General features: G+C 43.6%; 1 protein-coding gene across 3 annotated transcripts in view; it reads left to right on the forward strand.

Moving 5' to 3' along the window:
* Window positions 1-13,211, forward strand: part of LOC121533767 (ubiquitin carboxyl-terminal hydrolase 13-like) — a 72,824-nt gene that overhangs the window by 54,391 nt on the left and 5,222 nt on the right. For all 3 annotated transcript variants that reach the window (XM_041839989.2, XM_041839990.2, XM_041839988.2), the window contains 3 exons: window positions 1,743-1,865; window positions 3,327-3,350; window positions 6,002-6,145. In XM_041839989.2, the coding sequence (XP_041695923.1) occupies window positions 1,743-1,865; window positions 3,327-3,350; window positions 6,002-6,145 (291 nt within the window). The remainder of the gene's footprint in view (window positions 1-1,742; window positions 1,866-3,326; window positions 3,351-6,001; window positions 6,146-13,211) is intronic.

Raw genomic sequence — 13,211 nt, forward strand, 5'->3', positions numbered from 1 at the left:
TCCTGCTTTGTCTTGGCTGTGTGCTTAGTGTCGTTGTCCTGTTGGAAGGTGAACCTTCGCCACAGTCTGAGGTCCTGAGCACTCTGGAGCAGGTTTTCATCAAGGATTTCTCTGTACTTTGCTCCGTTAATCTTTCCCTCGATTCTGACTAGTCTCCCAGTCCCTGCCGCTGAAAAACATCCCCACAGCATGATGCTTCACCGTAGGGATGGTGCCAGGTTTCCTCCAGATGTGACGCTTGGCATTCAGGCCAAAGAGTTCAATCTCGGTTTCATCAGACCAGAGAATGTTGTTTCTCATGGTCTGAGAGTCCTTTAGGTGCCTTTTGGCAAACTCCAAGCGGGCTGTCATGTGCCTTTTACTGAGGAGTGGCTTCCGTCTGGCCACTCTACCATAAAGGCCTGATTGGTGGAGTGCTGCAGAGATGGTTGTCCTTCTGGAAGGTTCTCCCATCTCCACAGAGGAACTCTGGAGCTCTGTCAGAGTGACCATCGGGTTCTTGGTCACCTCCCTGACCAAGGCCCTTCTCTCCCCCGATTGCTCAGTTTGGCCGGGCGGCTAGCTCTAAGATGAGTTTTGGTGGTTCCAAGAATAATGGAGGCCACTCTGTTCTTGGAGACCTTCAACGCTGCAGACATTTTTTGGTACCCTTCCCCAGATCTGTGCCTCGAAACAATCCTGTCTCGGAGCTCTACGAACAATTCCTTCAACATCATGGCTTGGTTTTTGCTCTTACATGTACTGTCAACTGTGGGACCTTTATATAGACAGGTGTGTGCCTTTCCAAATCATGTCCAATCAATTGAATTTACCAGAGGTGGACTCCAATCAAGTTGTAGAAACATCCCAAGGATGATCAATGGAAACAGGATGCACCTGAGCTCAATTTCGAGTCTCATAGCAAAGGGTCTGAATACTTATGTAAATAAGGTATTTCTGTTTTCGCTTTGTAATTATGGGGTATTGTGTGTAGGTTGATGAGGATTATTATAATTTTTTTATACATTTTAGAATAAGGCTGTAACGTAACAAAATGTGGAAGAAGTCAAGGTTTCTGAATACTTTCCGAATGCACACATATAGCCTGCATCCAAACTGAAGACTGATTTCATGAAGTGAAACAGAACAATTCTGTTAAGATCCAGGCTAGTAGACACTGCCCTGAGAATAAAATCTGTTATCTAAGCTCTTGCTCTACCTGTGTTTTTAAGTACTATACATTTTTTATGCTGCACTGGAGTTGCATCGACCATACTTTTCCCCCAAAATATGCTAGGGATTGAGGAAGGTTAACTATTTTTAAGAGATGCAGTTCAAATGAGGTTACTCCTGCATCTTGCAATTGAGAGACTTATTTTTGCATGTTCTGGTTTTTCTCATGTGGACCAAAAAAAGGTGTTACAGCTATATTCAATATTCTCTCATGCTGATATGGTAGCTACATCTTATACTGTACATCTTGTATTTTGTACTGTAGCTCTAGTGGTGAATGTGAGTGTAGTCATTCAGTTATCTGCTTGAATGACCATGCCCAAGTCCCCTCTGTTCTCTTTCACATGCTCTCTCAAAACTCTGGGTTGCTTTCATTAGGGCATATCGTAGCAAAACGTTCCGCAACAGGGAAACATGTTTGAAACATGTTTCTTATTGGACAAGTTCCAATTGTATTCCCCTATTTCACTCAATTTTGGAGCCATTTCTCCATTTCGAGCTGAACATGACCCTGACCTGTTTTTCCACAGATCTGTCCATAGACATCCCAGACTTCCTGGACCTGTCTCGACTCCGGGGAACAGGACTGCAGGCGGGAGAACAAGAGCTCCCAGACCTCACCCCCCCCATCGTCCTCCCTGAAGACACCAGAGGTAAGAAGGGCTGCTTTAGGACGAAGATACTGACAAACCTTTACCAATCTTATTTTCCCTCTCTACCCACAGCTGGGAGGAGTTTGACTTCCAATGACTAGGGGTTGTTGGAAGTGCCTAGCAAAGCTGGCGTTTGGGCCAAGCTATTATCTAGCACGCCTAACGAGTCACTTTTTGGGCCTAAGGCTGAGCAACAAAGAAGTGGGACTGTTTCTAGTTTACATTTCCGTAATCTCTGTTCTTCCTTCAGTGCGTCTGTAGTGCGTCTACAGTGTGTCTGTCTGTGGACCTCTTTAATAGTTTAGCAGCTACCAGGCACATCGTGTTCTGTACAGACCCAAAAACACTTGACATGTGCTCAAGGCAAGCAATAGAGCTTGTCCTGGTACCCTGTAGTGCCCCATTGACGCAATGGCTGTCTTGTAGAAGCTGCTTCAACTTTGTTAAACTACAACTCGGACTGAAACTCAACTATTTTATTTTAGCAGACGAATATAACAGAATTATCGTGTTCCCCCTTCCTAAAATGAGGCTTTATGGGTAAGTGCTAAGCGGACAAAACAAAACTCACCCCGAAATTTGCCAGATTTAGACGTCCTAAAGGTGTTTTAAAAGTGATTTAATAAAGTTGTATGAGTTCTCCTCTTATAGACTGTTCCTGAAAAAGTAACAAAGCAGTTGGCCATTTGTTTTCTCTCATAATTAAATTACTGGTACACACCTACGTAGCTCAGTTGGTAGAGCATGGCGCTTGCAACACCAGGGTTGTGGGTTCGATTCCCAAGGGGGGCCAGTATGAAAATAAATGTATGCACTCACTAACTGTAAGTTGCTCTGGATAAGAGTGTCTGCTAAATGACTAAAATGTAAATTGTACAGTTGACCGTCACACCTACATACAGTAATATAAATCTTAGTTCTCAATGTTTATAATGCATTTTTGATTTTACATCATTTGTCAGATTAGCTCCATAAATCTTAAATTAAACACCAGCCCATTGTCCCTTGACCTGAATCACTACAGCAATTAATTACATTTCTGCATCGGACAACGCCTGAGGAATTCTGATTGATTTCTGAATTTTAAGCAGTCTTTTTGCTCCTTGAACTGCATCATTTCCCATCAATTATCTTTACGGATTTAGTATTGATTTGGCATATGGTACCTGAGTTTTTTTATAGAAAAACATTACAATTAAGTTTACCGTCTTGAGCCATAACAGTCGCCAATACTTGTTTTTAGTGGAACAACATTTGTAATTAAAACTGAAGTGTGACTTGAATGGTAAGGATGCTGTTTAGGTCCATGTTAGACTTTTTTACTAACCACATATTGAATGAATTAATCTGATAGATTCAGATGAATTATATTCATGCTGTAGCTACACTTTTAGATTTAACTAGTCAAAAAAACATGTTTATGTTGGTCCTTGGAAATAATCACTTCTCTTTACTTTTCAGACAACTCGATGAACTCCTCAGATTGTAAGTATTCAATTTCTCCTATCCTTCCCCTATACAGTGGGGGAAAAAAGTATTTAGTCAGCCACCAATTGTGCAAGTTCTCCCACTTAAAAAGATGAGAGAGGCCTGTAATTTTCATCATAGTTTGCTAGAGTGCATTTGGATGATCCAGAAGAGGATTGGGAGAATGTCATATGGTCAGATGAAACCAAAATAGAACCTTTTGGTAAAAACTCAACTCGTCGTGTTTGGAGGACAAAGAATGCTGAGTTGCATCCAAAGAACACCATACCTACTGTGAAGCATGGGGGTGGAAACATCATGCTTTGGGGCTGTTTTTCTGCAAAGGGACCAGGACGACTGATCCGTGTAAAGGAAAGAATGAATGGGGCCATGTATCGTGAGATTTTTAGTGAAAACCTCCTTCCATCAGCAAGGGCATTGAAGATGAAACGTGGCTGGGTCTTTCAGCATGACAATGATCCCAAACACACCGCCCGGGCAACGAAGGAGTGGCTTCGTAAGAAGCATTTCAAGGTCCTGGAGTGGCCTAGCCAGTCTCCAGATCTCAACCCCATAGAAAATCTTTGGAAGGAGTTGAAAGTCCGTGTTGCCCAGCGACAGCCCCAAAACATCACTGCTCTAGAGGAGATCTGCATGGAGGAATGGGCCAAAATACCAGCAACAGTGTGTGAAAACCTTGTGAAGACTTACAGAAAACGTTTCACCTGTGTCATTGCCAACAAAGGGTATACAGTGGGGAAAAAAAGTATTTAGTCAGCCACCAATTGTGCAAGTTCTCCCACTTAAAAAGATGAGAGAGGCCTGTAATTTTCATCATAGGTACACGTCAACTATGACAGACAAAATGAGGAAAAAAATTCCAGAAAATCACATTGTATGATTTTTAATGAATTTATTTGCAAATTATGGTGGAAAATAAGTATTTGGTCAATAACAAAAGTTTCTCAATACTTTGTTATATACCCTTTGTTGGCAATGACACAGGTCAAACGTTTTCTGTAAGTCTTCACAAGGTTTTCACACACTGTTGCTGGTATTTTGGCCCATTCCTCCATGCAGATCTCCTCTAGAGCAGTGATGTTTTGGGGCTGTCGCTGGGCAACACGGACTTTCAACTCCCTCCAAAGATTTTCTATGGGGTTGAGATCTGGAGACTGGCTAGGCCATTCCAGGACCTTGAAATGCTTCTTACGAAGCCACTCCTTCGTTGCCCGGGCGGTGTGTTTGGGATCATTGTCATACTGAAAGACCCAGCCACGTTTCATCTTCAATGCCCTTGCTGATGGAAGGAGGTTTTCACTCAAAATCTCACCACACATGGCCCCATTCATTCTTTCCTTTACACAAATCAGTCGTCCTGGTCCCTTTGCAGAAAAACAGCCCCAAAGCATGATGTTTCCACCCCCATGCTTCACAGTAGGTATGGTGTTCTTTGGATGCAACTCAGCATTCTTTGTCCTCCAAACACGACGAGTTGAGTTTTTACCAAAAAGTTCTATTTTGGTTTCATCTGACCATATGACATTCTCCCAATCCTCTTCTGGATCATCCAAATGCACTCTAGCACGGGCCTGGACATGTACTGTCTTAAGCAGGGGGGACACGTCTGGCACTGCAGGATTTAAGTCCCTGGCGGCGTAGTGTGTTACTGATGGTAGGCTTTGTTACTTTGGTCCCAGCTCTCTGCAGGTCATTCACTAGGTCCCCCCCGTGTGGTTCTGGGATTTTTGCTCACCGGTCTTGTGATCATTTTGACCCCACGGGGTGAGATCTTTCGTGGAGCCCCAGATCGAGGGAGATTATCAGTGGTCTTGTATGCCTTCCATTTCCTAATAATTGCTCCCACAGTTGATTTCTTCAAACCAAGCTGCTTACCTATTGCAGATTCAGTCTTCCCAGCCTGGTGCAGGTCTACAATTTTGTTTCTGGTGTCCTTTGACAGCTCTTTGGTCTTGGCCATAGTGGAGTTTGGAGTGTGACTGTTTGAGCTTGTGGGCAGGTGTCTTTTATACTGATAACAAGTTCAAACAGGTGCCATTAATACAGGTAACGAGTGGAGGACAGAGGAGCCTCTTAAAGAAGAAGTTACAGGTCTGTGAGAGCCAGAAATCTTGCTTGTTTGTAGGTGACCAAATACTTATTTTCCACCATAATTTGCAAATAAATTCATTAAAAATCCCACAATGTGATTTTCTGGATTATTTTTTCTCATTTTGTCTGTCATAGTTGACGTGTACCTATGATGAAAATTACAGGCCTCTCTCATCTTTTTAAGTGGGAGAACTTGCACAATTGGTGGCTGACTAAATACTTTTTTCCCCCACTGTATATACCTAACCCATTACAAAGATTTACCACTATGGAACAACTGTTATTCAAAGTTTTGCAGTTGTGACAAATGTGGTGAAAATAATTCTGCTGCAGCCGCCCCGTAACTTTGCCTACTTACAAAAACCTTTTTGGGGGCAGGTTATTTGTTATTAGCCTGTTTTTTTATTAGTAAGCACTGGGTAAGATACGGGCGGTTCCTCTCCAGTCCCTCTTTAATGAAGCCCAAAGAGAAAACAAAACCACCCTTAGGACCTGTGAGGTTTGTAAAGAGGGTGGGTGGCACTGATGTTTATTGTTTGTTTTTTGCTTGTCCTCAGCCCCAGAAATAGACGAGTCGGCGGCGATGCAGCTGGCGGAGATGGGCTTCCCTCTGGAGGCCTGTCGGAAGGCCGTCTACTACACGGGGAACATGGGCCCCGAGATGGCCTTTAACTGGATCATAGCCCACATGGAGGAGCCTGGTAAGAGCCACATTCATGTTATTCAAGCCTGATTCCTCAGCCTCTTCTGGGCACTTGTGGGGGTGGGCAGTGCATGCTCTAAAACATAATTGAAGCGACATGTGCGTCACAGCAAGAGACATGCCAGTGTGCCAGAGTCCCCAGCTGCCTCTGAGGGTATGTGTTTGTGTGTCAAAGGACTGATATATTTGCATAAATCTCAATGGGTAATTCATAATTACATGCTATAACTGCATGTTTCTTATGCAAGCAATGTAAATAATTGTTTTAATGTCCATTACTAAAACGCTTAGCTTTTGTGTGTTAGCATGCTAACACAAATTGTATTCAGCTAGCTTAAAAGAACAATGAATAGGTCACAAGACAAAAGGACACAAGTTTGGGAATCTTGACATGCAGACAGTTGGAAGAGTGTCCATTTTCATTCATAGTAGGCAACAGTAATGAAAGCTTTGGTGATAGTCAACAGTAGGGTATAACCCTTTGTTTACCAACACACACTCCTCGAGCACTGTTTGACCTGCATCACACCACATTTGATGTCACTTCCTTCACGCTCTCGTTCTTCTCCTTGTTCAGCATGTAGTGAATTATTGGCCCACCCCAGGCCTGCACTATCCAGTATAAGCAATAAAGAGACAAAACGCCCAAAAAGCCTTCCATTCTTGCCCATTACTACTCTGCCAGGTATACTTACTGTTGATCATGAAAGCATATTTTATGATTATTTGACTGTTAGCCTGTGAAGTCCTAAAGGGGAGATAATACTTTGATTTCTGAAAGAACACTGACAGAGATTAAAACAATTAATATACTCTCCATAATAATTGGTATATTCAACACTGGACCAAAAGGTCTTCCTCCCACTCTTGAGAAATAACCCAGTGTGCATGAAGAATACTTATTTACACACCATTTGTTTTGGAAAGTGTTGAAAAAGAGGTTTGAAAAGCCATTTTTCCATTACTTAAGCCATTACTTCAATTAAAATCTTCACATTTACTTCCTAATAACACATTTTTGTGTGAATAGTTTCTCCCTTGCTCATGCCATTGCGCCAATTAATTCCCACCCACTGGGCACACCACGTCATCTCAAGGTGGAAATGTGGGTAATATTTCAACCTTTATTCACCCACTCAAAAAGTCACCCAGAAGTTGGAATTCCCAATGTGTTATCACTATGGTTTCAACAATCTTAAAAAGCACAACCAAATTCCACTGGAAATTAGATTATAATATTTTTTTTGGTCATCTAAATGTGTTATCAATGCGCTTTCAACCATTTTAAATGTTCAAATGAGAATACAATGTCAGATATTTTGTATTTATACAACAACTTAATGTGTTATCATTGTGCAGGGCTTGGTTAAAACCCTGAATGGGAGTGCAAATGAATAGCTGTAGATAGATCAACTCTCCAGTAGGAGGTGCTGCCCAGACTATAATTTTTCCTGATAATGGATCTGACGTTGTTTCAAAGGTACAAATTCAACATTTTATACAAGGTTTGTCTATGTTGAAAATTCGTTACCATGATGACATAATCCTGTGGTTGAAATTCCACCCTCAAAACCACAGTTTACGTCAACGTAAATTGTTGTTTTGAGGGTGAAATTTCAACCACAGGATTATGCCATCATGGTACACAAATTTCAACCTAGACAAACCTTTTTATAAAATGCACTGAACAAAAATATAAATGCAACATGCAACAATTTCAAAGATTTTACTGAGTTACAGTTCTTATAAGGAAATCAGTCAATTTAAATATATTCATTAGCCCTTAATATATGGATTTCACATGACTGGGAATACAGATATGCATCTGTTGGTCACAGATACCATAAAAAAAAAGGTTGGATCAGAAAACCAGTCAGTATCTGCTGTCACCATTTGCCTCGTAGCGCGACACATCTCCTTCACATAGATTTCATTTGGCTGTTGATTGTGGCCTGTGGAATGTAAAGTGTTAGTCCCATGTTTCATGAGCTGAAATAAAATATCCCAGAAATGTTCCAAAGCTTATTTCTCTCAAATTTTGGGCACAATTTTGTTTACATCCCTGTTGGTGAGCATTTCTCATTTGCCAAGATAATCCATCCACCTGACAGGTGTGCCATATCAAGAAGCTGATTAAACAGTATGATCATTACACAGGTGCACCTTGTGCTGGGGACAATAAAAGTCCACTCTAAAATGTGCAGTTTTGTCACACAACACAATGCCACAGATGTCTGAAGTTTTGAGGGAGCGTGCAGTTGCCATGCTGACTGCAGGACTGTCCACCAGTGCTGTTGCCAGATAATGTTATGTTCATTTCTCTACCATAAGCCGCCTCCAACGTCGTTTTAGAGAATTTGACAGCAAGTTCAACCGGCCTCACAACCCGCAGACCACGTGTATGGCGTCGTGTGGGCGAACGGTTTGCTGATGTCAATGTTGTGAACAGAATGCCCCATGGTGGTGGTGGGGTTATGGTATAGGCAGGCATAAGTTACGGACAACGAACACAATTGCATTTTATCGATGGCATTTGAATGCACAGAGATACCGTGACGAGATCCTGAGGCCCATTGTCGTGCCCTTCATCCACCTCCATCACCTCATGTTTCAGCATGATAATGCACGGCCCCATGTCGCAAGGATCTGTACACAATTTCTGGAAGCTGAAAATGTCCCATTTCTTCCATGGCCTGCATACTCACCAGACATGTCACCCATTGAGCATGTTTGGGATGCTCTGGATCGACGTGTACGACTGTGTTCCAATTCCCGACAATATGCAGCAACTTCACACAGCCATTGAAGAGGAGTGGGACAACATTCCACAGGATCTTTGATGTTATGGGGCTATTTTGCTTCCACTGGTCCTGGTGCCCATGTTAATGTTAACGGCATCATGAACCCAGTACCAGGACAAAAACCTGGTTGCCTCTGCCAGGAGGCTGAAACTTGGCCGCAAGTGGATCTTCCAGCAAGATAATAAACTAGAGCACACATCAAAATCCACAAAGAAATTGTTAATTGACCACAAAATCAACATTTTGCAATGGCCATCTGTCTCCGGACCAATTGAAAACGTGGTTTGAATTGAAGAGGACAGTCCATAAGCGCAGACGAAGGATATCAAGGATCTGTAAAGATTATGTATGGAGGAATGGTCTAAGATCCCTCCCAATCTCATAAAACATTTTAGAAAAAGGCTCTGTGCCATTATCCTCGCAAGGTGAGGCATTGAAAGGTAGTAAAAACAGTGGTGCCAATAACTTTGATCCCCATCTTTTTGAGAATTATTATTTCTTCCACTTATTCTTCCACTTATTCTTCCACCATATATTTTTTGTTAGCTGCATGTGTGACATAACTCCACCAGCCCTATTTATTATATTTTTAAATCATTTTCTCCAAAAAATATTGTTATTTTTTTAATCAATTTGTATATTTGAGTTTAACCATAATATTTGTTCTGTCTTTTCTGGTGGATTAAACTGAAATTGCAACCAACTTTCTATGGCTTGTTTTAAAAATAGAGATTTCTTTTTCAAATAACCTGAAGTGAGAGGTTGTAATCTGAATAAAGGGAAAAAGGCCATTCTTAAACATGGGGTGAGACATTCTTACTAATCTGCTAGAGAACCAGTTCGGTTTTTAATTATAGCTTTTTTGTATGACTGAAGCCTTTAGTGAGAAGTCTAATGCTTTAATATTTAAGTTTCTGCCCTCTGAATTAATATTCATTATATAAATAGGTCCGTTTAATTTTGTCTCACCCCATGTTGAATATTTTTTTGCTCACATAATTTAAAAAACAAGTCGCTAGGTGTAGGCCTTAAGCAAATAGGTAAACTGGGATAAAGAGTTAATCAGGGGGATTTTTCCACAAATAGACAGGTATTTTCCTTTCCAAGATCTTATCTATTTTTGCTAACTTTCTATAAAAATGTATTGTAGTGAGATCATTTCTTTCTTTCAGGTTATTAATACCGAGTATGTCCACTTCACTGTCAGATCATTTTATTGGTAAACTACACGGTAATGTAAAAGTTGTATTTTTTTTGTGATCCAATATATAATCCAGAGAGATTAGAACAATTATCTAGATCCCCTGAGGCTGTGGAGGGATCAAAATTGTTGTGAGGAGTGTGATAGAAGGAGTCAGGTGCAGGAGGGTAAATCACCGAATACAGCGTTTATTCCTTTCTGTCACAGTTGCGCTGGATAGCAACATACAAACATAGGCACAGGGGAAACTCTCTACCCTGGCAATCACGGTACGGATAATACTCCAAACGATATACAAGCATAGGATACAAGCCAGTGGGAGAACCACTTTACAATATGTATTATTATTATTTTATTTTTTTGGGGGGTGGGGTAAGGGGGGGGGTCGAAGGATTACTTTATCCTATCCCAGGTATTCCTTAAAGAGGTGCGGTTTCAAGTGTCTCCGGAAGGTGGTGAGTGACTCCGCTGTCCTGGCGTCGTGAGGGAGCTTGTTCCACCATTGGGGTGCCAGAGCAGCGAACAGTTTTGACTGGGCTGAGCGGGAACTGTGCTTCCGCAGAGGTAGGGGGGCCAGCAGGCCAGAGGTGGATGAACACAATTCCCTCGTTTGGGTGTAGGGACTGATCAGAGCCTGAAGGTACGGAGGTGCCGTTCCCCTCACAGGTCCGTAGGCAAGCACCATGGTCTTGTAGCAGATGCGAGCTTCAACTGGAAGCCAGTGGAGTGTGCGGAGGAGCGGGGTGACGTGAGAGAACTTGGGAAGGTTGAACACCAGACGGGCTGCGGCATTCTGGATGAGTTGTAGGGGTTTAATGGCACAGGCAGGGAGCCCAGCCAACAGCGAGTTGCAGTATTCCAGACGGGAGATGACAAGTGCCTGGATTAGGACCTGTGCCGCTTCCTATGTAAGGCAGGGTCGTACTCTCCGAATGTTGTAGAGCATGAACCTACAGGATCGGGTCACCGCCTTGATGTTAGCGGAGAACAACAGGGTGTTGTCCAGGGTCACGCCAAGGCTCTTCGCACTCTGGGAGGAGGACACAACGGAGTTGTCAACCGTGATGGCGAGATCATGGAATGGGCAGTCCTTCCCCGGGAGGAAGAGCAGCTCCGTCTTGCCGAGATTCAGCTTGAGGTGGTGATCCGTCATCCACACTGATATGTCTGCCAGACATGCAGAGATGCGATTCGCCACCTGGTTATCAGAAGGGGGAAAGGAGAAGATTAGTTGTGTGTCGTCTGCGTAGCAATGATAGGAGAGGCCATGTGAGGATATGACAGAGCCAAGTGACTTGGTGTATAGCGAGAATAGGAGAGGGCCTAGAACTGAGCCCTGGGGGACACCAGTGGTGAGAGCACGTGGTGCGGATACAGATTCTCGCCACGCCACCTGGTAGGAGCGACCTGTCAGGTAGGACGCAATCCAAGAGTGAGCCGCGCCGGAGATGCCCAGCTCGGAGAGGGTGGAGAGGAGGATCTGATTGTTCAAAGTATCAAAGGCAGCAGACAGGTCTAGAAGGACAAGAGCAGAGGAGAGAGAGTTAGCTTTAGCAGTGCGGAGAGCCTCCGTGACACAGAGAAGAGCAGTCTCAGTTGAATGACCAGTCTTGAAACCTGACTGGTTTGGATCAAGAAGGTCATTCTGAGAGAGATAGCAAGAGAGTTGGCTAAAGACGGCACGCTCAAGAGTTTTGGAGAGAAAAGAAAGAAGGGATACTGGTCTGTAGTTGTTGACATCAGAGGGATCGAGTGTTGGTTTTTTGAGAAGGGGTGCAACTCTCGCTCTCTTGAAGACGGAAGGGACATGGTCAAGGATGAGTTGATGAGCGAGGTGAGGTAAGGGAGAAGGTCACTGGAGATGGTCTGGAGAAGAGAGGAGGGGTTAGGGTCAAGCGGGCAGGTTGTTGGGCGGCCGGCTGTCACAAGTCGCAAGATTTTATCTGGAGAGAGAGGGGAGAAAGAAGTCAAAGCATAGGGTAGGGCAGTGTGAGCAGGACCAGCAGTGTCATTTGACTTAACAAACGAGGATCGGATGTCGTCAACCTTCTTTTCAAAATGGTTGACGAAGTCATCCACAGAGAGGGAGGAGGAGGGGGGGGGGGTTAGGATTCAGCAGGGAGGAGAAGGTGGCAAAGAGCTTCCTAGAGTTAGAGGCAGATGCTTGGAATTTAGAGTGGTAGAAAGTGGCTTTAGCAGCAGAAACAGATAAAGAAAATGTAAAGAGGAGGGAGTGAAAAGATGCCAGGTCCGCAGGGAGTCTAGTTTTCCTCCATTTCCGCTCGGCTGCCCGGAGCCCTGTTCTGTGAGCTCGCAATGAGTCATCAAGCCACGGAGCAGGAGGGGAGGACCGAGCCGGCCGGGAGGATAGGGGACATAGAGAGTCAAAGGATGCAGAATCAGGAGATTGGAGGGAGAAGGATTGAGCAGAGGGAAGAGATGATAGGATGGAAGAGGAGAGAGTAGTGGGAGAGAGAGAGCGAAGGTTGCGACGGCGCATTACAATCTGAGTAGGGGCAGAGTGAGTAGTGTTGGAGGAGAGCGAGAGAGAAAAGGATACAAAGTAGTGGTCGTAGACATGGAGGGGAGTTGCAGTGAGATTAGTAGAAGAACAGCATCTAGTAAAGATGAGGTCAAGCGTATTGCCTGCCTTGTGAGTAGGAGGGGACGGTGAGAGGGTGAGGTCAAAAGAGGAGAGGAGTGGAAAGAAGGAGGCAGAGAGAAATTAGTCAAAGATAGACATAGGGAGGTTGAAGTCACCCAGAACTATGAGGGGTGAACCATCCTCAGGAAAGGAACTTATCAAGGCGTCAAGCTCATTGATGAACTCTCCAAGGGAACCTGGAGGGCGATAAATGACAAGGAGAACCAGGTGTGTGTGATTAACAAGACAAGACAAGTGGAGTGATGATAATGGGAGCGGCAGTGGTTAGCAAGCCGATGACGACAAACGCCGAAGCCTGCCCGAACAAGGAGGGGAGGCAGCCTCGGTGGAAGTTGTGACAATTGTAGATTAAAAATAAAACATGAATCCTCAGCGTACAATGACACCTTTGTTTTTA

This window comes from Coregonus clupeaformis, chromosome 17 (assembly GCF_020615455.1).
Source record: "Coregonus clupeaformis isolate EN_2021a chromosome 17, ASM2061545v1, whole genome shotgun sequence".
Taxonomy (NCBI): Eukaryota; Metazoa; Chordata; class Actinopteri; order Salmoniformes; family Salmonidae; genus Coregonus; species Coregonus clupeaformis.